At 33.7% G+C, this 26,649-nt stretch overlaps 1 protein-coding gene across 4 annotated transcripts in view; it reads right to left on the bottom strand.

Annotated features, from left to right (window-relative positions):
* Positions 1-26,649, bottom strand: part of LOC150103802 (exonuclease mut-7 homolog) — a 313,402-nt gene that overhangs the window by 152,042 nt on the left and 134,711 nt on the right. For all 4 annotated transcript variants that reach the window (XM_090396540.1, XM_090396541.1, XM_090396543.1 and 1 more), the window contains one exon: positions 11,487-11,560. In XM_090396540.1, coding sequence (XP_090252666.1) covers positions 11,487-11,560 — 74 coding nt within the window. The remainder of the gene's footprint in view (positions 1-11,486; positions 11,561-26,649) is intronic.

Raw genomic sequence — 26,649 nt, 5'->3', positions numbered from 1 at the left:
TGGTGCAAGTTTTTCATGCAGTACTATCATATCCTGTACATCCACTGAGTGTACTTATCAGGAATTTGATGATGATAATGATTTTCGCTGTGTCAGATTATTTTAAGTCATTGTTTGTTATAGAAAGAATTCATTATTTTTAGGTTATTATAAACTACAAAGTCGATCAATTTCTTATCATTCCCGTTTAGAGTATGTTCTCCATACATTCCTATATTATTATTAATTTTTGTGTTTCCAATTCTTGCATTCAAGTCTCCTGATAAAATTACATAATCATTTTTATTTATTTTATTATATATATTTTGTAGCTGATTATAGAATTCAATATTATCCTGTTCTCTTCCTTCTTCTGGGGCATATAAACCAATTATTGTTAAATAACCTCTATCTATTTTTATTCTAGCTTCTATTATTCTTTCATTCCATAATTTATAATGTTTTAAAAGGGAGTTATGAATCCAAATCATGAATCCTGCTTGTGCTCTTCAGTCTCTGTCAACTCCACTGTATATCACATTAAAATTTTCGGTTCTCATGGTTCCTTTTAATTTCTTTTTTGTTTCAGTGAATACTGCTATTTTAAAATTTCTTTCATTTAATATTTGGCCTAATTCTATTTCTTTATATGGTATTCCTCTTACATTCCAGTTTGCCATATGTATTATATTTTGTCGTTTCCATTTTCGTTTTACCTTTTCCATAGATTCATTCAGATTACCTTTTTCTGTCAGCTCAAAAGTAGAATCTCCATGTCAGGTGACTAGCCTGATGATGGATAGTTCAGTGGTAGGGCTGCTACTTTAAGGCTTCTGAACATCCTTCTTCCAAATTTAAACCCATACGAGGAATAGGATATATTGAAGGAGGAAAGAGTAGATTATAGTAGAATTATAGTAAAGGTTTATAGAGGGAACATGGTTATAATGCCAGAAATGGAAAGACCCCATGGATTAATAACTACTTAGAAAAAATACAAGAAAATGAAGACATTGAGAAAGAATGGAATAATACAGGGTGTTTCAAAAAGAATGATCCGATTTCAAATAATTAATTCGAGACCACAAAACGCCTTCTGTTGACTAGATGCCATCTTCTCAATAACTAAGCGTAGTGGCATCTAGCGGTCGTCATATCAAACTCTGGGCCAAGGCTGTTCACATGGTACAAGTCGCATTCATTTGTGGTTCGTGGTTGCAGAGATATACAATTTTCAAATCGGGACATTCTTTTTGAAACACCCTGTATAAAAGAAATTATCACATCAACAGCATATGAAAGTCTAGGAACACACAAAAAATATCATAAAAATAAAAAATTACATATATGGGACAATGAAATAAAAACAATAATCGAAAATAAAAAGCTGGCTTTTAAAAGATGGTTAAATAGCAAAAAACAAGAAGATGAAATTGAATATAAAAAAAGACGAGCAATAGCCAAAAGAGAAACCAGAAAGAGACACAGAGAAAGCTGGGAAAAATTTGTATCATATCTAGAAAATGACATATACAAAATAAGACCCAGTGCATACAAAATACTAAAACACATGAATGCAGATATAAAAGACACTGCAAATATAAATTGTGAAATAGATGCAAAAGAATTCTTGGATTACTTTACAGATCTTTGGATGGATAATACTGGCATCAAAAATAATTACACCAGAAACTTACAAAATACCTTAAATGATATGATAACAATAAAAGAATTAAAGGAGAACCTAAATAAAATAAAAAATGGCAAATCAGTAGAAGAAGATGGAATAAACTCCGAACTGTATAAATTTGCTGGAAAAATATTTCATCAAAGATTACTAAAATTTTTAAATAAAATATATACAAATGGACAAATACCAATAGAATTGAATATAAGCATAGTAATACCTATATTTAAAAAAGGGGATGAAACAAAACCTGCTAACTACAGAGGTATTAGTTTATTGAATACATGCTACAAAATATACAGTGAAAAAATATTATTAGAATGTCAAAATGGATTTAGAAAAGGAAGCGCTATAATGGATGCAGCTTTCTCTTTAAAACCATTTATAGAAAAAAAGAAGAGAATTTAATTTGGAAATTCATCTTTTGTTTATAGATTATGAAAAAACATTTGACAAAGTAAAAAGATATATATAGTTTGATATATTACAAAGAATAAATATACCTAATATTTTACTACATGCAATATTGAATATATATAAAGATAATGAAATAAAAATAAATGAAAAGTTATCTGAAAAACAATCTATAAACCAAGGAGTAAGACAGGGATGTCCTCTGTCTCCAACACTTTTCAATATTTACATTAATGAAATATTAATACAGTGGAACACCTTAAACAATCACGGTATAGAAATTTCCCGGAATAACAAAATAAATATGTTATTATTTGCAGATCATCAGGTAATAATATCAGATAAGGAAGACAATTTACAAAGAGCAATATATAATTTAAACATTATAGTAAAACAGTTTGGAATGAAATTTTCCATAGAGAAAACTAAAACAATGGCATTTTGTGGACAAACTCCAGTTAGAAGCAAAATAGTTATTAATAATAAAATAATAGAACAGATAAATACTTTCAGTTATCTTGGATGTGAAATATCATATGAAGGAGAAAAAGGCATAAAATTAAACACTTCAAAATTTTTACAGATTATAGGCCTGATAAATAGAACACTCAACCCAAATATAGTACAAAAAAGAAACGTGCTTGAAAATATACAATACTTTAACAGTGCTCACATTATTATATGACATTGAAATTTGAGCAAAAAGGAACAAAGACATTTTAAAAGAACTAAAAACAAAATCAATAGAAGAAAAACTAAACAATTATAAACAAAAATGGACTGAACATGTAAACTGAATGGCCAACACTTGACATCCTAAACAAATACTAAAATATAAGCCAATTGGAAAGAGAAGACAGGGTAGACCTCAAAAAAGGATATTGGATGGATAATGAGACCAGAACAGACCAATATGGTCTATACCCGTAATTAGTGTTATGATGATGAATTATTATATTATATTAATATCTTCCTAAGGAATTGGAGGTACATAGTATATTGCAGAATCTGAATGCAAATACTGCTGTGGAATTGGATGAGATATTGACTCGCATTTTACAAGAATGCACAGGAGAAATGACTAGGCTAGTTATTTTAAGTCTCAACTCTAGCAAAGTCCCAAGTAAGTGAAAAGAGAGCAAAATAATTCCTTTGCATAAAAGAAGATCTAAGTCTGTGATAGCAAATTATAGAGATATTAATACAATTAATATCTCATGAATGGTGGTAAAAGTACTGGAAAAGTTGGTCAAAAAGAAAATTCAGGAATGGATGGATAAGGATATGATACTCTATGTGGAGCAACATGGCTTTGTGAAGGGTTAGCCATGCCTTAGTAATCTACTAACTTTTTATAATAAAAAAGACAACTGAGTTGGATGAAACATTATGACAGTGCTGGATTTTGCAAAGGTATTGGACAGGATACCACATGGAACTCTGTTAGACAAACTGCAATAAATGGGAATGGATATGAAACTGGCAATATGGATAAAAAGGGTGGCTGATAAACAGACACCAAAAAGTAGTATATGGAGGAGGAGGAGGCAGGTGCTGCTGGGCTCTATGCTTAGACTACTGCTGTTTAATTTGCGCACAAATGATATAGGAAATAATTTGAAGGGAGATATTCAGCTGTTTTCTGATGATGCAAAATTGGGTAGAGTAATAGTTAATCAAGGCTATGTAGAGAGTTGAAGGATGATTTAAATAGGTCAACAATAGGGCAAAATGTTGATGTCAATTTAATGTGGAAAAGCGTAAAGTTATGCATTTTGTGATACAACCTGTGTATCACATTGAGAGAACTGCACTCCAGGAAACTGATGACATCAAGAATTTGGGGAGAGCAGATAGAGTTGAAGTTTAGCGGGCATATTGCTAAAGAAGCCAGGGTAGCTCACAGATTACTTGGTTATTAAAGAATACACTAATAAGCAGAGATAAGGGGGTTATTATTCCTTTTTATAAAGCCTTGATATGAACACATCTGGATTGTGTTCAGATCTGGTCATCTAGGTTTCTTGGGGATGAGGAAGTGGTGGAAAGAATTCAGAGGTGAGTGGTCTGAAATGCTCCCTAAGGATAGACTGAGGGTTTGTAGATTGCAAAAGTTGGTTGATAGGCAACAAAAAGGAGTGATATGACAGAAACATTTAAGTTACTTAAAGGCTTTTATAGGATTGATGCATGGGAAATGTTTCAGCACTTAGCTAGAGGTGGCAGAACAAGAGGTAATCCCTGGAAGTTGGGTATGAGTGTGGTTAGCAAGAACATGAGGACTAGATTTTTCACCTGGAGAATGAATGGAATGAGTTGCCTGAGTCAGTTGTGAGTGCTTTGTCTGTTAATGGTTTCAAGCAGAGGAAGGTATGGTAGATATTGTACTGATAGCCTACGTCTCCCACAGTGAGTCTTAGGACTTCATGGAGGTGTCTGTGCAATAACAATAATAATATTAGGACTAATGTCAAACTCGTGCTACCGAGTCTGGTAGCATTACTGTTCAATGGTAGTTTTATCATTATGAGATTCAGTAAGATGTTCAGCTGTTTGCAGATGATGCAAACAGCTGAACATAAAGCCGGAGAGAATTTTCAGGAACATTGTAGTGACTCTTCATGAAGATTTAAATATAGTGGATAAATGGTTTAGGATGCCCATTTAATTTCTAGGCATAAAAATTGTTGAGTCTTAACTTGTATGCCTGGAAGTTGGGACTTATTGGGATGATGGGATGGTTGGAAAGGAGCCCCATTGCAGGTTGTAGACAGACTGTATTCCCGCCATGTTGTTATACTTCAGAATACCGCTGCTGATAATACTGATAACAATCAGTGTCAAAATATTTAAATTAACAGTTTACTTTTTAATGAAATTCATAATGTGACCAAGAGTACTGTGATAAGGAAATTCACAAATACAACACACAGTGGAGCCACTTCGGCATATGTTGTCTCAGGAAATCACCATACCAGGAGCCTCTAGTATGCTAAAAAATAAACTATCCTATGATGATGTTTTCCAAGCTATTTAGATGACACAGAAATCATTCCATTTCATTTCATCAATGGAAAAGATAAAGAGGACTAAAACATGAAAACAATCTAAATAAGAGATTTATTCAAACAGGAATCAGGAAAAAGAAGTTGTTAGTATAAATACAAAAGGTAATTTTCTTGAATGGAAAGTTATTACTTATTTATTTATTTAGCGTATAATGATACAATGGCCTTGAGCCCCTTTTATGGGGAGGTAGGTAGATAGGTACAGCACCATCTCAAACCCCCTCCCCCCCAATTTATCCGGGCTCAGGACCGTTTCTTATTCTTGACTGTAATCTGTGTGTGTTCACGGAGTCTGTTTGCCTATTCTGGGGGTCGAAAAACCTGAGTTTCTGGGTAAAAAAAAAACAAACCTACTTCCATATGAGACTGGCTAACTCAACTTTTGTCAAAAGAGATGAGATAAAGGAAGGGAATCGAACCCAGGTCTTTCTGACCAAAGGGCTTCGTCTATACTGAATGAACTATGGAGGCTCTATGAAATGGAAAGTAGTTTCAAATAAAAAGTAGTTTCAAATAAAAGGCTAACTCACCTTTTGTCAAAAGAGATGAGATAAAGGAAGGGAATCGAACCCAGGTCTTTCTGACCAAAGGGCTTCGTCTATACTGAACGAACTATGGAGGCTCTATGAAATGGAAAGTAGTTTCAAATAAAAAGTGATGTAGAAAAATTTTAAAATGCAAAACTGAATAATCTAACTAAATTTCTATTGCACACACGTCCTTTCAAGTATGTATAATGCTATTCATTATGGGGAGGGCCACTACACAAACCACTGTGCTTTGCATTATGGGATACTAAAGCAATTAATGTGAAGTCATTAGCCTCTATATTCAAATAGTCTAGTCATGAAGATACTTCATGGACAAACTTTGTTTGCTTACATCTGAAAAAGAATTAAACAATATAATTTCTTATCATCTTTAATTTTATTTATAACAAGTGAAAAAAACTTTCAACAACTAACTCTAATCCAGAGTATTTTAATAATAAGGTGTTACATCTTTTCACTACTTGTATATGGGAAATATATGATTTCCGCATTACTTCAACATTGGTATCTCTTCTGGCTCCAGCTCCTGTGCTGATGGCAGCTTGCTACCTGAGAAGTATACACCTCTGAATCAAAACATTAGAATAATCAAAGAAAATGTGTTGAATGATTTGCAATTCTAATTTATTAAATTGCAAATCATTCAATTGATAGAAAATAATTATTACCAAATATGAATTAGAATCATCTAAATCTACGTACTTTGTAGATTATATAACCATATAAACACATAAAAATGTAATATAAATTATAAGGAAACTGTTATTTGAAAACATTCACAAAATTAGATTTAATGTGGTTCAAAAATGTTAGAATACTCCAAATTTTTCCAATTGGTTTGAGGAGAACATAAAAATAGCATATATTTCAGTAGCTACAGGACTGACTCGTGCGTGAGGAATCATTTGTGTGTGGATTTCAGTTAATCATTTGCTAAACATGGGCCGTACAAGCGACATATCAGAAGCTAAGAAGTTTCGTATGGTGGGCTATACACAAAGAAGGCTAAACTCAACAGTTTATAGATAAGGAATTGAAACGGTCTCAAGCAAGTGTGAGTAGAGTATTGAGAGAGTATTCTAATAACCTGAGTTTTCAAAATAATCGCTGCAGTAGTGGTTGAAAGGTAATAACTACATCAAGAGATGAGAGGAGATTGAAGATCATGAGAAAAACTGCTTCCGAAGTGTAAGGTATTTTCAAAGGAGATGGAAAGAAATAGGTGTGAATGTGTGCAAAGACTGTTGTGGTGTCAAGAAGAATGGGAAAAAAGGTACTTTTTAGCAATGAAAGTATGTTTTGTGTGTCCCATGGTCATCAATGGATACATGTTGGCATCTTAAGAAAGAAGCATTTGATAAAGAATGCATGACACGTTCAATGAAATTTGAAAACCTCTGTCATGGAATGGGCTTGTATGATCACAGAGCGGGTCCAGGTAGGCTGTATTGTGTACGAAAGAGTCAATTCCACAGTGTACCATTGGAAGATTTATGTGATGGTGATATCCTTTTTTAGCACGACTCAGCTTCTTGTCACGCTTCCAAGAGACCGCTACTAGATGGCTCAAAGAAAGGCAAATCAATGTAATTACTTGGCTGCAAACTCCCAGATTTAAACCCCATTGAGACATTGTGGGAATTATTAAGAAATATCTCCAAGAAGTTGCCCCAAGACAAAACAATGAACTTATTTCTAGTCATTAGATGGGCATGTTTTGATAAAAAAGACTGTGAACCACTAGTAAATAATATCCCCAACTGTTTATGAATGGTCATAAAAGCTAAAGGGGGGTGCTAAGTAATTATGTTGTTTCCCTTTGATTGTAATTTTTGTGCATTTATTTTTGCATTCTAATATTTTGAACCATATTAAATATTATTCTAATTTTGTGAATGTCTTCAAATAACAGTTTTCTTATAATTTATATTACATTTTTATGTTATTTAAGTTAAGGGATATTATATCCCATATTGTTTCTTAGCCGAATAAGAAACTCAAAGAGTTTCATGCCGAATATAGAAACTATATAAAGTTTGGCGATTCCAAGCGTAAGCAAATACCTGGATAGTGCAGCAACTGACCTTGAAGGTAGTGCAAGCTGAGGCAACTCATAGAAAGGGTGGAGCAAGCTCCGATCACTATTCTTGATATTTACCCATAATGTGAACTTAACTCCTAGGAGCTGTATTATTGTTCAACATTATGAGAGAAGGTCACTACCCAGACCGGTTTCGACCTTTTTTTGAGGTCTCATCAGTGAGTAGGTAGAGCTAGTTAATACCAAGTTTGTAGCAAACAGAACTTACATCCCTTCTATGATAATTGCCAAGTCTACCTACTCACAGATGAGACCTCAAAAAAGGTCGAAACTGGTCTGGGTAGTGACCTTCTCTCATAATGTTGAACAATAATACAGCTCCTAGGAGTTAAGTTCACATTATGGGTAAATATCAAGAATAGTGATCGGAGCTTGCTCCACCCTTTCTATGAGTTGCCTCAGCTTGCACTACCTTCAAGGTCAGTTGCTGCACTATCCAGGTATTTGCTTACGCTTGGAATCGCCAAACTTTATATAGTTTCTATATTCGGCATGAAACTCTTTGAGTTTCTTATTCGGCTAAGAAACGATATGGGATATAATATCCCTTAACTTAAATAAGTTCATGTCGCCGAATTGAAGCCTTTGGCTCTTCATTATAATTAGTACATTTTTATGTGTTTACATGGTTATATAATATACAAATTACGTAGATTTAGATTATGCTAATTCATATTTGGTAACAATTATTTTCTATGCAATAAATTAGAACTGCAAATCATTCAACATATTTTCTTTGATTATTCTAATTTTTCTGATTCGAAGATGTAACAGTCTGCAAAAACAGTAGGTTTTTGCCTGTCGATGAGTGGAGCCACTGATGAGTTTCCTGCACTGAAAATAATTCAGGTCAGTAGCAATGAGCTTAATAGTGAATCTTTTGGGGTCACTCAGGGAGATTTAGTTTGATCTAGTAGATCACTCAGAGGTTTTGAAGAGAGAGAGAGAGAGAAGGCCCCCCCCCCCCGCATCTCAGCAGTATGGATGAAAACCTGTCTGGATAGTGACCCTTTCCATAATGCACAGAATTATACATACCTGAAAGGATGTGTGTTAGGATGTATTTTATTATACTAAGTCAATTAATGTGAGGTCATTAGCCTCTGCATACAAGCAGCCTAGTCATGAAGATACTTCATGTACAAACACTGTTTGCTTACACTTGGAAAAAGTATTAAATTAAATAATTTCTTGGCATATTTAATTTAATGTGTCTTCTCTTTCTGAACACCAGACCAATCCACATTACTGACATGCGCAATCTTATCTTTACTGATCCCAAAAAAACTATGGATCATGAAAAGTAACCAAAGAACTCAAATTTTTTTCAGGCTCTTCAGAAAAATGGCTATAACAAAGAGCTATTACCAAACTTTTTGTCCCATCCGCAACATGCCATGAAATTGATCATAATGAGATAAAAAGGATATTGTCTCTGACCTGTAAATCAGCTTTACTACAACCAAGTTATAAAAATTTCTCAAGTACAAAATTGGAACCACATTCACACCTATAACAGAACAATAATTTTTGCTTCATCTGGTGAAATCAAAAAACAGTAGCTTGAGTACTCAGTGTTAACTGCCTTTGGTGTGAGTGAAATATTCCATACTACAAACAGAAAAATCCACAAAATTGCATGGAGAAGAGCTAGTTCAGTGCAGTCAACTTTACTATATGTTTAGTAGGTTGGTTGTCATTTGGATTTGTAGAATTTAGTATATGACTGGATAAAGTGAAGCACTTGATCTCCCTTATGTGATATCTCACATAAGGGAGATCAAGTGCTTCACTTTATCCAGTCATATACTAAATTCTACAAATCCAAATGACAACCAACCTACTAAACATATAGTAAAGTTGACTGCACTGAAGATCTTAAAATAGTGTTATCATGAGAATGAAAAAAAAAAAAAAGATACTAGAATCCACTGAAATCATACTCAATCCTACCCATATTAAAGTAAACCTTAAATACAACTTACTAGACTTACAGAACAAGAATGTGTACTGTGTATGTGTTTTTCAATATATATTCTATTAGAATGGAGTCATAGAACTAATTATAGGAGAGGAGATCCATTCTAATGCTATTATAATCCATGTAACATCCAAACCTACCTTCATTTATTTATCAAGTCTAAAAAATCATAATAGACAAGAAACTTGGCTATCACATGAATTATATAATGATATGTACATTTTGCAGAGAAAAAAAGCTGTGAAATTACTAGGAAGGAAAACTTTGCTATATCTACTTGCCTTCAGTTGAAAATCCCTTATAGATAGTCCTTGCATTTTAGATGTTAACTGAACCAAGGTCTCTTCTGTTAAACTGTTCTATGATAGATTATAATATGCAATATATATAAACATGCAATCAGTTCTCGGCTTTCAACCACTCATACTTAGACAGTACCACAATACATTCACTACCACCTAACTCCTGCAATGCATGGGTTAGGGTTTTATTGTTGCCTTAACAAATATTTAAAAAATTACTGTTACTTAGGAGTGAAAATTACAAGAGACTTTTGGACAGAATATATCTCTTACATTGTTTAGAGAATATAGATGCAGATGTGTATGCAGATGAGAATATAGATGTGTATGAATGGTGTTTGAGGGAAAAAAAAAACTGCTGAAAAAAAAAATATATATTCACACATTCTCAGGATTTGACAAAGAATTAAAAGTTGGCAACAAAATAGTGCTGCCAGCTAAAGATTTAAAGCTGGAGGTTGACAATGAAGATGTTTAAGCAGTTAGTAAAAGCTATGAAAGAATGGTTCTTAAATGAATACATATGTAGAAGTATGGAAGTGAAAAAAAAAAAAAAAAGCAAGTGTTCAAAAAAAAAGTTTCAAGTGAAAACATCAGCAAAAAAACATTTGCCTCTGTTAATAAAGCAATTTGGTTGTTTCAGGAAATAGATTCCAGTATGGACAGAGAGTAGCAGAATAGACAGAATTATACAATTGCTTTCTAAACAAAAGTTATGCAGAAAAGACAAGGTAAACTGTGCAGACTAAGTTGGATATAATGTAAGAATTTCTAGAAAAGCCCACTCTTATGGCTGGATTTATGCATAAGCTAGACAAGCTACAGCTTAGGACCTCATATTACAGTATGGATAACAAAATTTACCCATTTTAAAAGTTAGAAGTTTAGTGGCTACAACAATCTTTAATTCAGCCTTGCTGACTCCTGCTGTTACCTCACTCCCTGAAAATGAGGCTTTCTTAGAATGCTTTGTTGCAGTTTTTCTAGTCTACTCAGATCAATCATCCAATTAATAAAGGAGCAGCTCTGAAGAATTGCTCTTGCTTTGTGTTTACAGTAATTTTGTTATACTTTGGACATTGTATTGTTTTGCTATAAACAGAGTAAAATTAATTTAAAAAGTACTAGCCCTGCATATTTGAGCATTCAGACATCGTAATTGTTAACATATCTATAGTTCATATAGTGATTTCTGACTTACAACAGGATCGTTGGAATGGAACCCTGTTGTAAGCCGAGGACTGACTGTGTGTGTGTGTGTGTATATATATATATATACACATATACATACGCTACCACTCATCTTAAAACTACACTCAAACACATTTTATGAAATAATGCATCATAACAGATTTGGAAGAATTGTAAGTATGAAACATATTTGTATATATTATCAAAATTACCTCAACGTATCTTTTCTGTATCATGTATTTCAAAGCACCATATTTTCTTTCTGTACGTAAATTGGGACATTCATCTATTAAAATAAGTAACATTACTGCATGATAGAATTCATACACATCTCATAAGTATTCTATTTTACTTTTTGATATGTTTAACTGTAAATAAATCCTCGTTTTCAGAGGGTGAGAATAGAATTAAATTTAATTTATTGTTCGTGTTACTTTTATTTACAAAGTTTATCAGAGCAGAATATTTAAGATTCATAAAGTTAATGGTATATGTATATTTGCAGCATAAATTCCTGTGTTCTGGAAATTAAAAAAAGGTTTATAGAACAAATGTAAATTAAAAATTCAAATATATTACTAGAAAATCATAATTAAGCATGCAGATTTTAATTAAATTAAAATCTGCATGCTTAATTATGATTTTCTAGTAATATATAGTTGTGAAAACTAATAAAACTAATCATAAAGATTTATGATTAGTTTCCATCAAGGATTTAGGCCTAGAGTAGCCTGTTCTTGCCTTAGAAGTCATTATTGAATCTCTTAAGAGGACGTCCTGGTTTTTCTTTTTCCTAATAGTTTGTAATTTAAGGCTTGTTTTGGTAATCTGTCTGTTTTCATTATTTCAACGTGTTCCATCCATTTGTTTATATTTTTAAATTTTTTTTATTACAGATTCCTGGTTTAATTCTTTCATAATTTCTTTATTTCTTTTGTGATCGAGCAGAGTATACTTTGCAGTTTTTCTTATATACTTCATTTCAGCTGTTATTAATCTTTGTCTTTTTGTTTTATTGTTCAGATTTCACTTCCATACAATAGGACTGGTAGGGCTAATGCATTCTATACTAGTCTGGTTTGTTTTTGAACTAGGTTAGGTTTAAATACAGAGTTAATTACAGCTATTATTTTTAAATATTTTGCAATTGTTAGGTTTATATCTTCTTTGTTTTCATATGTAATCAATACATCCTAGGTAGTTAAATGAATTCATCTGTTCTGAAATCTTGTTATCTATTACTATTTTAGTTCTTACTGGATCTTGTCCTTTAAAGGCCATTATTTTTGATTTTTCTGTTGATATTATCATCCCATAATCTTTGGCTATCTCATTTAAATTTAAAATATCTTTCTGTAGGTTACCTTCAGAATTTGTAATTTGGTCATCAGCAAAAATGAGTGTGTTTAAGTTCACAGTAGGAGAAAGTTCAATACCTTGATGGAAATTTTTATTCCATTATTATTTAGATAAATAAATAAAAAGAGTTGCTGAAAGGGGACATTCCTGTCGGACTCCCTGGCTTATCTCTCTCATACATGATAGTTCATAATTTAATCTTATTAGTACTTGATTATTTTCATATATACTTATGATAGCTTTTAGAATATTATTTGGTATTTGTCTTTTTTTTTAATATGTTAAATAAAATGCTTCTTTTAACTTTATCAAATGTCAAATGCTTTTTAAAGTCAATAAATGTAATATGTGTTTCTAAATTGTATTCTCTTCTTTCCTCTATTATTAATTTTAGGCAAAAAGCTGGGTCATATTGATCATCCTTTTCTAAATCCATTTTTGTACTTCTAAAATAAAGTTTTCAGAATATTTTATTAGTTTATTTAAAATTCCACTGTATATTTGGTAACAGGAATTTAGAATACTTGCACTTCTATAATTTTTAGGGTAATCTCTACTACCTTTTTTTAAAAACAGGATCACAACTGCTTTTTTTCCATTCTATTGGTGGGTTAGTTCTTGAATAGATTTTATTTAAAAATAATAGGAGTCTTTCTTTGAACCTTATTCTTACATATTTATATAATTCTGAACCTAATTTATCTTATCCAGGTGATTTTCCATTTCTCGTTTCTTTCAGGCTGATTTCTAATTCTTCTTCAGTTAGTTTCTTTTCATTTTCATTAAATGTTTGCCAGTTATCTTTTTTAAAATATTTATCTTTCCACAATTTTGAAGAGAAATTCTTCAAATTTCAATTTGGTGTTTAATTTTACATTTTCTTTAGTATCTGTACTTAAATGTTTCAAAATCTTATATACATTGGATCTTATTTTATATAAATCATGTTATAAATTAGAAACAAATTTGTTCAATGATTCTCTATGTCTTTTTCTGACTTCTCTTTTAGCTATGGCTCTTATTTTATGTTCTATCTCATCTTCTAATCTTTTACTGCTTAACAATTATGGAATGCTTCTTGTTTAATTTTGATTATTTCTTTGATTATATTGTCCAATACTCCCGTTTTTCTTTTTATAAAATTTTTTGGCCTTTCCTAAGCTGCTCTATTTAGTATTGGTTTTTATAAAAAGGCATTATATTTCTCTATGTCTTCATTTTGTTTTATCTAAATATTGCCATTATAGGCAAATGGTATATTTGTGTCATTTAATAATCTAGTTTTTATAAACAAAGGTTTTAAATTTTCTTTCTGATATCTGTAGCCATTTAGGTGGTAATCTTAATTTTATTTTAAGGAGGAAGTGGTCACTACTTATTTCATATTCTCTGTGACTGTAACATCTAAAGAGATATTTGATCTCTTTTCATTTAGGATAAAGTAATCTAATATTGATTTCCATCCCCAAGTATATTTATGTATGTCTTTATGTTTATAGAAAGAATTCATCATTTTAAGATTATTATAAACTACAAAGTCAATCAATTTTTTACCATCCTGTTTAGAGTATGTTCCCCATATATTCCTATATTATTAATTTTCATGTTTCCAATTCTTGCATTTAAGTCTCCTCCTAATATTACACAATAGTTTTTATTTTATTCTATATATTTTGTAATTGATTACAGAATTCAATATTTTCATCTTCTCTTCCTTTTTCTAGGGCATATAAACCAATTATTGTTAATAACTTCTGTTTTTATTCTAGCTTCTATTATTCATTCATTCCATAATTTATAATATTTTAACTGTTTTGAAAGGGCATTATGAATTCAAATCATAATACCTGCTTGTGCTCTTTGGTCTCTGTCAGTTGCACTCTATATATTAACATTAAAATTTTCAGTTCTCATGGTTCCTTTTAATGTCTTTTTTTGTTTCAGTGATTATTGCTACCCAAAAATTTTTTTCATTTAATATTTGGTCTAATTCTATTTCTTTATATGCTATTCCTCTTATGTTCCAGTTTGCTATATGTATTATATTTTGTCGTTTCTCTTTTCGTTTACCTTTTCCATTCCAGGGTCATTTTCCACTGATTCATTTCGATTACCTTTCTCTGCTGGCTTAAAAGTAGATTAATGTTCTCCATGTCAGGTGACTAGCCTGGCGATGGATAGCCCACTGGGCTATCCATCGCCAGGCTTAAGGCTTCTGAACTAGTCTTCTTCCAATTTAAACCCATAAGAGGAATAGGATATATTGAAGGGGAAAGAGTAGATTATAGTGGGGACATAGAGATTAGTTTTCACAAATAATCTTTTTTTCTCCTAAAATACTGATGCATCACATATACAAGGTAGCAGCCAGGTGTATAAACAGCATTCTGAGCAGAAGATAATTCCTAGTTTTTAGATACTGAGGAAAACAGTGATGTGATATGTTTATGCAGGAGAGGCCAGAGATGTGTTAGTCCAAGGAGACAGATCTGAGATCCATTTTGTGAGAGAAAAGGCAAAACTGCTTTCTGGTAATATTGAAGGTGAACAGATTGTCCTTACCCCACTGAGGTATTGACATCCATGTTTAAGGCACTGGCTGATGATCTTGAAGCGTGGGATATCTGAGCACTGCATGATCTGTCATATGATCAGGATGTATAGATAGTACTTGAATAGGATTAGTGGTAATTGAGACCAGGTTATTCATGTATAGCAGGAAGAGTCCCAAGGCAGTCCATTAGTGGCAAAGCTGAAAGAGAGGTAGCAATCCACTATGAAGTGAATAACCAGAGAGAAAACTGGCTACCCAATTAAAGGACAGCAGGTAGGTCACTAGATAGTGGAGAAGTTGCCTATCGATAACTTTCTCCAATGTTTTGGAGAGGATTAAGGTGATGGCAATTTGTTGGATGATATAGACTTCTATCTCAGTTTTTTTGGAATAGGCTGGATATATAATTGCTTCCACTGAGATGTAACAGCTAAGTATAAAAGACTGTAGCTAAAAGGCATTAGCACGGGGGCATGTTTGGGGCATCTATAACAAGAGATGCCATCAGATCCAAAAAGTTGTTTAGTGTCCAAGTTGTTCAGAATTGTCTTTTGCTGAACAACCACAGGATGCATATGGTGCTCAGATTCTGGTATGGTAAGAGCCAATTTGCCCCAGTCATCTGTGCAGGAGTTGGAGGAAAAGAGTAAGAGTGATGCCAGGTGGTCAGATTTATCTTTGGGTGCTGTAACACTGATGCCATCTAGATGAGAGAGAGAAGTGTAGGTGAGCAGAAAATGCATTTAATGGATTTAGCAAGAGACCAGAAGACATGGTTTTTATTTGGACAGGGGGCAAGTTTTCTGTTGTAGGACTTTGTGAAGTCAGCACAAACTGACTACCCTTTCCATGCTCTAACAATAGTCACAGAATGGAAGCTGTTTCGTGTCCAAGATGAGACAGGTGCCTATATTAGGAGAGCAAAGAGGTATATTGGGAATTCAGGTAGGTAGATATACAACATACGTCATTACTTATAATGAAGGCTTCCATGGCAGACTGACTTCAATTCTTTTTAAAATTTCAGGACAGTTTTTTTTTTTTGTATAACTGTATTTTTATGTGTTTTAATGTGAGATTTGCTGTAGAAGTTAAGTGCTTGCAGCCTTTGGAGTTGTTTATTTCAGTTTCCTTACAGTCCTTAAATAGAGCGCTAGGTATACTAACCAGCAAAAAAAAAAAAAAAAAAAAAAACTGTAGCAGTTTTTGTCTATGAATGAGTTAAATTTTTGAAGTAAAAGAATGCTGATCATTTTCTGTAGAAACTATGCTTTCTACTATTCAGACAGTTTGAAATGTTTTAATCATTTTTTTTGCAATCTTATTAAGTGTCCCTTTTGTATATTTCTCCAAGCCACAAAATACACCATCATTAGGTGCACTTCTTTTTTTATGTCAGAGCTTAAGGCAACACTAAAAGCATATTCTGATTACATCGATGCCATTCAAAAGACAATGAATAACAAGAACTTTGAACACTATTTCAAAGTTCTTGTAACAAACTAAGTTCTTGATAAATTTAAAAATACATGCTGTTGTTATCATCAAAATTCTTAATATACATCGAGGGATGAATAGATAGTATAACATGATTAAATTACTATTATATTACTTTTCTCATCAATAATTTCCCCTCTAAATTAATCTGCTTCTTGTAGAGAATTGTCCTACTTTGGCCAAACAGGCAGGACAGCAAATATCAGAATCTCAGAACACAAGGATTACATCTGATTTCACCAGTACAGCCACTCTGGGCTTGCAGACCACGCTCTGGATACTCGCCACAGAATAAGATGGAAGAAAGCCACAGTAATACACTGCAGCAAGTTCAAATATGAAAGACTATTCATGGAATCAGTCTCAGCCCTTAGGAACATGCCAAACCTCAACAAATTTGGATGCATGAGACTGCCCCAAATTTGGGAAACGTTTATCAGAAGAACTTCAGCCCAAAGGCCAAGAACTACCAATATAGCCCACCAGGGGACACCATCAGGGCTTTAGGAAAACGTTAGCTTCCTAGCTTCGGTTCTCATTTGCTGTTATGTAGTACTTGTGTGCACATGTCTTTGTATTAAGTTCCCAAGAAGATGGCAACGTGACGTTTGCCGAAATATCGGAAAGTATATATTAAAGTTTATTTAATTTATATTTCTAGTGTACGCTGTCAATTCCTTAATTATTAGTTATCATAATTAATCTGCTATTTGTCAGAACTCCAACACTGTCAGACCTTACACTTCAATTCTTCTAGGCACTTTTGAACTGCATCAATCTATCGACTTCCCCTTCCTCTGGGTCATTTTGACATCAGAGATCTGTTTTGTTAAACTGTCATGCTCCCATTCTGTTTAGGTAACCAAACCATGGGTGAGCATAGCTAATCTAAGATTAGTTTGCTCATATGTTCTTAAATCCTAACAATGTCTAGTTCCTTTCTAATATCTTCATTTTTCATTTGATATGCCTTGACACCATTTGTTTACTGCTCTAATTTTCATTTCCTAATCAAGAATTTTATTGTTATGTTTAGAGTTGAATGTTACAGCTATGCCACGTTTCTCTGATCCATACTGCCTGAATATAGCAGCTTATATTTATTATTTAGCAAAATCTCAAATGGTTTAGTCTTCTTTGTCTTGGTAACAACAATTATGTCAACATGGTTATTCTCTAGTTCTACCAGTTTGACTTCTTTTCCATTAATATTTCTTATGTTGATAGTGCCTATCCTCAAGTCTACTAATGCTGAATTTGAGTTTATTCCAGTATTTTCCCTGGTGAAAACAGCAAGGGCTTTGTTTAACCCAGCTGGCATGGCATTTCACCAATTTCAATGAATAGTATTGTTTTTGGTTTAGGCCAATACAAAATACAATTTTGTCATTCTATCTTCATTCATTCAGTATCCAGGCAATCACCTAACAGAGCACATCTTGTGGAGGTAAGGACTTGACATTAGGTCAGAGGTCGGTTCTCTGCATTCCTTTGAGGCTACATGGAGATCTCCTATCATTATCTGGCTTTGACTGATAAGCAACCCCATACTTGCCAATGTTTCATTTTTAGTGCACTAGTTTTATTTTCCAGTTACTATACTGTGTATCAGCAGCAAATTAGAATCATTTGGATTTCTTTCCATTCAGTTTCTGAGCATGAAGATGAGATGCTCTCTCTCCTACAGTGTATTTTACAAACATAAAAAAAAGAGAAAGAAATCAAATAATACCAATATACACAGACATGCCGTTTTTCATTAGACTATCATATTTTATGGTATGCACAATATAACAATACCAAACAAGTAACATGAATAACATATCTAGTGTAAAGAAATCCAGGAATGTGTTAGCAGAGCTATGGTCACTTAAACAGAATGGGAGAGGAAAGATTAGCAAAATATGTGTTCTCTGCCAGGTTGGTAGGAAAAAGACCCAGAGGAAGACCAAGATATAGGTGGACTGATACAGTAAAAAAGTGCCTTAGAAGATAGAAATAAGATCTAATAATGTTGAAGTCTTGATGGGTAACAGATTGATTTGGAGGAAAATTGTAGATAGGAAGTTAGTAATGAAGTAACTTTTTCATGTAGTACTATCATATCCTGTACATGTCAGGAATTTGATGATGATGTGTAAAGAAATCAAGTTCAGTGTAAGTGTAATCCATTTAAAAAAAATGGAGTTTCTCGAGAGTGATGTTAAACTTAATACTGCATGACTATTTAATATCTGTAGATGATATAAACAGGAAGAAGGAATTTTCTCCTTAATCTCTACAACAACTATTTCATCAAGACTTGAAGGTTCATCTCTAGAAAAATATAAATTCCTGCTAGCCTTTCTACTTCAAATTTTCTCTCTCCATGCTAGTTCCAAATAGTTTCCATGCATACCAAAGTGACATGCCTGCAAGCATCACATACATCAGCCAGAACAGCCTACAAAAAATATGGCTGGCAAGGATCCACAAACAATGAAAGAGAACATGAAATCACCTATGAAAAATTTCATCCACATTTCTTCAAAGCAGAGAAGCAATTCAATAAAACATCAACATCAAACAGCAATAGTAATGGCTATTGCTGTTTGATGTTGAAAGAATTTGCTGCTAAGCATTTATACAGCAAAGGGCTGATTAACATATTAATAAGTTTCCTCATATCCTGATATTTCGTTTTAACTTTCCAACATTACAAAACATCAGCTATCAGCTGATGCCTTTCTTTTATTCCTGTATAAGCAGTACACAAAGCCGTTTTAGTCCTAATTTTTATTTTATTTTTTGATACTGAGTGGGAAGTTCAATCTCCTCTGGTAGCCAATCAGAGATAGCTGGCACAAGGCTATCACTAATTTAATTGGCATGCAGTGAAGAGATGGCTAATGTGCCACCATCTCGTGGTCCCCAAATCCTAACACAACATTTTTAATGTCCGAAAATAGTATGGGTTCGACAGTCTATTTTCTAGAGTTTATGGGACAAAAAACCATTCCATGCCAGGGATCGACTAACTTGGGAACTGGTCAAAAAAAAAAAAAGACTTAGAAAATGTTCCTCTAGTTGGGGACTAGATTTGAGCCCAAGTCTTCCTCCGTGCGGTCAAGTGTTGTAGAGTGCAAATGCCACTTCCACTGAGCTATACAGGCTCCATTACAAAACAAAGGAATAAAAAATAAAATTAAATAAAAATTTAGAACAATTTTCACTTATTCAACTATCATAATTTTTTTAAATAAAAAATAAAATGATAGTTGAAAATTTTAAATAAAAAAAAAAAAATTAATTAAAAATGAGCATACAATAGTTCATTCAGACATTTTCTGACACTACAAAATGAATATGAAGAGACCATTTGTAGATTTTAGTAAGAATTTATAACTTAAGAAATTCATTTTGTATCTGGAGTAAGAACAAGATATTTTGTGATAGCAAAATTCTTGGATATGGCTGGAAGACATCATTTGACCGATGAATTTAGGTGGCCAGCCAGCGTAAGACCAGAGTTTGGCCAGGTGGAGGTAGTTAGATGGTTGCAAGTGAGTTGTTCTATGGTTCAGAGACTGTCCAACCAATACCAAGAATCATAAACAGTCTCCTGGAGACTGTGAAAGAAAGGCCACATGCTACAACTATAGTGGGTGATCAATATTTCTGATTATCTGCTCGCTGAAACAGGAGTGCAACCCAGAATCAGCTATGATCTGACCTCATGTTGGCTGCAGGAAGATTGGTATCTGCTTCCACATAACATCTACATAACATATCATAACACATAACATATCATATAACATCTTCTTTAAACCTTGCATGCAAGGTTTAAAGAAGATGTTATATGATAGGCAACTGGTAGTCTTTGTGCCACTATCCCAATGCTCAGGAGAGAACGTTTGAAATGGGCTAGACTTCACATCAACTAGACCAAAGAGAGTGTGTGTGTGTGGGGGGGGGGGGGGGGTATCATTTACAAACTGAGTCCCAATTTGCTGTACAAAGCGATAATAGATGTACTCTGATCTGGAGAGAACAAGCAACATGCCATTATTCTTCCAATATTTGTAAAAGAGAAACTTATGGAGGAAGCATCTCATTTACATCTGCTTCCTAGCAGAACCATGAATACTGTGACTTAGTGACAAGGTCCTGTACTCATATGTTTGTCTGATGTGGGTGCAATAGGAAGACATTTATTCTACATGACAATAATGCTCATCCTAATCTAGCGAAGCTTATGGACCAATATCTTCAAGAAGAGACTACTGTACTTATGGACAGGCCAGCTATGTCATTTGACCTTAATCCTACTGAGCATATCTGGGGTGCTTTAAATAGATGCTGCTCTTAAACCCCTCCCAAAACTCTGAGGTAGGAAAGTTCTGAAGGAGCAATGGTTATTATTACCAACTGAGCTCTGGGACACCATTATAAACAGTATGAAACATCACTGTGAGCACTGCACTACCATGAGGTGGTGATCACATTCCTTATTGAGGCACTCTGCCAATCTCATTTTAACCTCTTGTTTTTGACCATTGTCTTCATGTATCCATTTGTTACTGAATTAACCTATTTATTTACAATTTTTGTGAGTATTTCTTTCAAATCTCATATATGCTGCTGCTGCTTTTCACCAAATTCAATAAAAATTCATCCTGCAGTTTTTGACTATCATGATTTTTCTCTTTGTTCCATAATTAATGGAAACTGGTGTATATCAAAATTAACCAAATATGTTTACAACTGCTATATATATATATAGCAGTTGTAAATATATATATATATATATATATATATATATATATACGTAGGCTGTTCAATAAGTAATAAGACTATATTTATACAGAAAACAGATTACCTTTAATCGTCATCATTTACTTGGTCTTTTTCGAAGTAACTACTGTGAGACGCGATGCATTTGTCCCAACGTTGCGCCCACTTCTTAAACACAGGTGAGAGTCCGTTTTTTGAGAGTTCTTTCAAAGCCGCCTCCGCAGCTTTTACACATGCTTTGTTACTTTCGAAATGGCGGCCTCTTAGTGGTTTCTTGAGCTGAGAAAACAGCCAGAAATCGCACGGTGCGAGATCAGGACTGTATGGAGGGTGTGGTAGGATATCTGTGTTGTTCTTCTGCAAAACGTCCACTACACAACCAGCAATATGTGGCCTTGCATTATCGTGGTGCAATAAGAAGCCATTCTTCAGCAATGGATGCTTCCTTTTGACGTGCTTGATGATAATCGCTGCTGTGTTGATCATTGTCTTTGTGATGGACATTGAAGGTCTTTCCTCACGTTCAAGATCTTCCACATTTTGCCTTCCTTCCTTAAAAGATTTTTGCCATCAAAAAACACTTGCCCTCGACATTGCTTCATCGTGGAAAGCTTTGCGTATCATGTTAAAAGTGTCCGATGTCGATTTTTGCAAATGCACACAAAATTTAATCACATAACGCTGTTCCAAGGACGCTTGCATTTCGAAGACTGGTCGCACCTCATAGGCGCGCCAATGAGCACTTGCATTTAGTCACGTGACACTCTGGCACATCAGCCTGTATACGCCATCTATCAACCTCTTTTGTTAATACATACAGCAACATTTCTTTATTCCACAGAAATTAATATTGTGATGAGTGGTTTCGCCACAGTAAAATTTGTCTTATTACTTATTGAACAGCCCACGTATATATCTTGCTAGTTTGTTGTTCTGGATGATTTCTTGCTTAGTCCATATAAATTTATTCAGCCAGTTACAGTTAGTTTTATATCAACTAATTGTAACTGGCTGAATAAATTCTTTGATGTTTCTGAAGGCTTGTTGAAGTGTAACTCCTCATTCAGAGAAGTGAATGACTGGTTCTGGACATATGAAGCACAGTTCCACAAGGATGGGCAAATTAATTTTCAAAATTACTCAACATAAGCAACAGAGTTCTGACAAGTTACATGTAGTTTTCCTGCAATCATAAGAAGCTTGAGTATGTTCTTTAATACTGTAAAAGAGAATCTTTAACTGTTTCTTTAATGACATACATCAACATTTCATGATAGTTTTAATAAAAAATTGTGAATGCTAGCACTTAAATGACCTACAAGAAAGATGCTTCATATAGCTGATTCTGACTATAACAAAAGAAGTCCAGACTTTATACCAATATTTCTTTAAGCATACTGCATATTTAAATCACATTCATATATGGGGAAGTGTTATAGATTCAAATTTAGCATGCAGCAGCAGATGCCTTATCAATAGATTTCCATGACACCCTTCATTTTGCAAATTTATGTCCTAAGGAGGTGGCAAGGTTTTTTTTTTTTTCCCTGCTGGAAACTTGGGCTATTTCATCCTGCAAAACAGGCAAACTGGCCAGAAGAACACTTAAGAGAAAAAATACACTGGTTCCATACCCTTAGTTGCTTCAGCCATAATTCCAAATAACTGTATATTTATATAAACATGATACACCACTTTCAATAACATCCATGTAACATATAATGGTACCCGAGTCAGTTTCTTCCATAAGTTGTATTTCTTTCTGAACAAATTTATTCCTCCTCTTAATCTGTGCTGAATTAAAATATCTTACTTGTTCTATAGGTTTGCTGAGACTACAAAAAAAAAAAAAAAAAAAAAAAAAAGCAGTATTTATTTAGCCGTAAGAACACACAGTTTGTTCTTATGGCAAAAAGAAAACAATGCAGCTATAAGTTAATGTCTAATCCAGAAAGCCAATACAGGGCTCCATCTGTCACTTCGTGGATGTCTTGGAGGTTACCACGAAATTGGTGCCCTGGGCAGTCATTCACAATATGAGTGATTGTCTGGGCTATAGGTAAATAGTCACAATAAGGGTGGTCTGACAGTTTCTATTTGTGTAGCAGGTAGCCACATCTGCCCTGGTTAGTTCTGATCCTGTTGATAGATGACCAAATCTTCCTAGGAAGAGCAAAACCAGGCTGCAGAGCACAGAAGCCATTTGTTGGGAGTTTGTTGGACCAGCATTCTCTCCATGTGTCAGATGTTAAGGCAGCTGTTTGTCCATGAACCAGAGAGGGTTTCTTGAGTTTGGGCAAAGACTAGATAGATTTTAGAGAGTCTGGTGCAAGGGCAGGAGTGGGTTGCTCATTACTTTATTAAAATCTTTAATTGAGGCTTGTCTTCTCCATATGCCTTTATTTGGTGGAGCAATGCTAGATAGGACAGGAAGCCTGGGGAGAAGGATGCTTTCTCAGTGTCCGACTAATTGAGCACATAGTAGAGTTTAGCAACAACCCAGTTGTTCCAGCAAGCTTTGGAATGATATTATTTCTTGTTTTAATTTTGTTGGACAGGTTGGTGATGTGCCTTTTATAGATTAGGCTTCTGTGCAGGCACACTCCAAGGTATTTCGGGTGAGGCTCATCTTCTACCATCTTGCTGCAGAAACAGAGGTTAAGATGTCGTTTGGCCTCTGCATTGTTTAGTGGAATGCTGTGGACACAGTTTTATTGGATTTGGCTTCAGGTACCACTGCTTGAAGTACAGGATGTTTAAGTCTATGTTCAAGGTTGTTTTCAGGTTGGCCAAGGAGGTAGACTGGTGGAGGATTGCTAGGTCATCAGCATACATGTAGATGTTGAAGAGTAAAGGGGCTAATACAGAGCCCTGTAGGAGACCATTGTGGAGGAATCTGGGCCTGCTCTTTTTTCCACCAATATGGACCTGGATCTTTCTGTTGGAGAGAATGGATTTGAAGAGCTAGAAAATTTTTTTCACCTTTATAATCTTGCCTAGTTTTAGGAGGAGACCCTTGATCCAGGGGTCTCCTCCTAAAGTGTCATAAGCTGATGTTAGGACAAAGAAAGTGATTTAAGATTTGTTTCTTCTGGAAGCATGCTTCAGTCTGGGTTGTCAGAGGCAGGACCTGGTCACAGTACCTTCTTCCTGGCCTGAAGGCAGCTTGTTCAATCAGGAGTGCTTTTTCGATGAGTGGTGAAATTCTTTTAAGGAGAATTCTTTCAAAGAGCTTAAAGGTGGAGCACAGCAAGGAAATAGGTCATAGATTTTTGACATTATTTGAATCTTTCCCTGGTTTTGGGCACAGCAATTATTCTGCTGGGAAGATTCTTATTTAGAATATTTTTATCAAGATGTAAAGAAAACTTTTTATTTAAATCTAAATAAATATTCCAAACAAGAGTATCCTAGTATCTTACTGCTTTATAATCTGTCCTCATGATAATTTCCTTCAAAACTGACTAAGAGTATAATTTCAGGGCATTTGGTGACTAACAAATTTATTTAATCATTTACCATAAAAGTAAAGAACCCTATGCAGATTATTTAGACAGACAGTAATATCCTCCATTCTGACATTAGAAACTATGCACCACTGACATATGTCAGTGGTGCATATGTTCTATTTTTTACTGATATAATTTTCTGTCCATCTTTCAATTCTAATTGCCGATCTGCTTAAATAAACTATATGTTGCTTATTGCATCCATTTATACTTAGCAAGTAGTATAAATGGATGCAATTCTTCTTCTATAATTCTCATATTTTTTTATTTTTTTTTGGTTGCTGAATGATTCAAAGTTGCAATGAGAGCTCTATTCCAACCACCTGACAAAGTCATCTCATTTATATGGTGGCTACTCAAAATTTTTAAATGATTAGTCCATAATTGAACAATAGTAGAACATTTCTACTTCAATGGCCTTTACTAATTTGCCATGTAGTGTTGGTTCTTGGTTTTGAACCATTTTATTTTTTTACCTGACAGCATTCACATACTTGATTCAGCAATTCATAGCTGAAAAAATCAACTTTGGTAAAAATGTGAAGCTCATATTCATACTGCACAAAACTCAAAGCTAGTTGGCAAACAGTTTTTTTTTAATCTACTGTTGACTTGTTTCCAACTAGTGAGCAAGATATCACTATCAATAATAATGCACTGAATAGAACTTTTCTTTTAAGTACTCTCTCTGTGAGCTAGAACACTGTCGAAAATGATTGGTCCATGTGCAGAAAGAAAGCTGAGATATTTACTGGTATTATCTATGCCCTTTTCTCCAAATTTTCAAAAACATGTCTAGAAGTCTAGAATTTATTTTCCTTTTAGCAATTGACTTTTTTCTACAGAAAGAAACAGATTCTTCTTTTTCTTTATCTCAGCTATCCTTTATAATGGTTCAGTTCCTCTGTCTTCATTCTTGTTGCATCCAATGACATCACAGGCATGAGTAAGTAATTTTAAGATTTGCCTGCATTGTTTACTGTAATGTACTAAGACCTCTTTCCATTTAAAAACAACTTAATATTTAGCATGAAGCATTAAAGCTCCTTCTTCTTCCTTTTCCAGTTGTTACTGAATATATCAACTTAAAGTTATTACATATGACCCTTGAACAATGTGGGAGCTAGGGGCACCCCCCCCTGTATTGTTCAAAAATAACTTTTAATTCCCCAAACACTTTACTAATAGTCTACTGTTGACCGGAAGCCTTACCGATAACATAAACAGTCGATTAGCACATTTTTGTATGGTATATACATATTATATACTATATTCTTACAATAACATAAGCTAGAAAAAAGAAAATCGTAAGGAAGTAAAAATACATTTACAGTACTGTACTGTATTTATCAATACTGTAAGTTTATGTCATCTGTTTACAAGATGAATGGTATGTCTGTCAGTACCTATATCAATATTGTCTTATATGATACAAAACACTGTTGATGTTATACATATTACTAACATTAGACATCAAAAATGAAAAGATAATGTGAAAAAGAAATTATTCATATTTATTTAGGTATCATATCATGACTCATGCATTGATAATGAAGCAACAATTGATTGCTTTATAGTAGCCTAGTCTATACACTAATGAATGAATTGTTATAAAAGCTTTATTTTATGCTAATTAATTTACCTAATTAATAATTTTACAGTTATGATCTCATACTGCATGTT

This window comes from Typopeltis vanoorti, chromosome 8 (genome assembly GCF_054136105.1).
Source record: "Typopeltis vanoorti isolate ZY-2024b chromosome 8, IOZ_Tvanoo_1.0, whole genome shotgun sequence".
In the NCBI taxonomy this organism is placed as follows: domain Eukaryota; kingdom Metazoa; phylum Arthropoda; class Arachnida; order Uropygi; family Thelyphonidae; genus Typopeltis; species Typopeltis vanoorti.
Note: the sequence above shows the minus strand (reverse complement) of the source record. Positions and strands in the feature narration are given on the sequence as shown.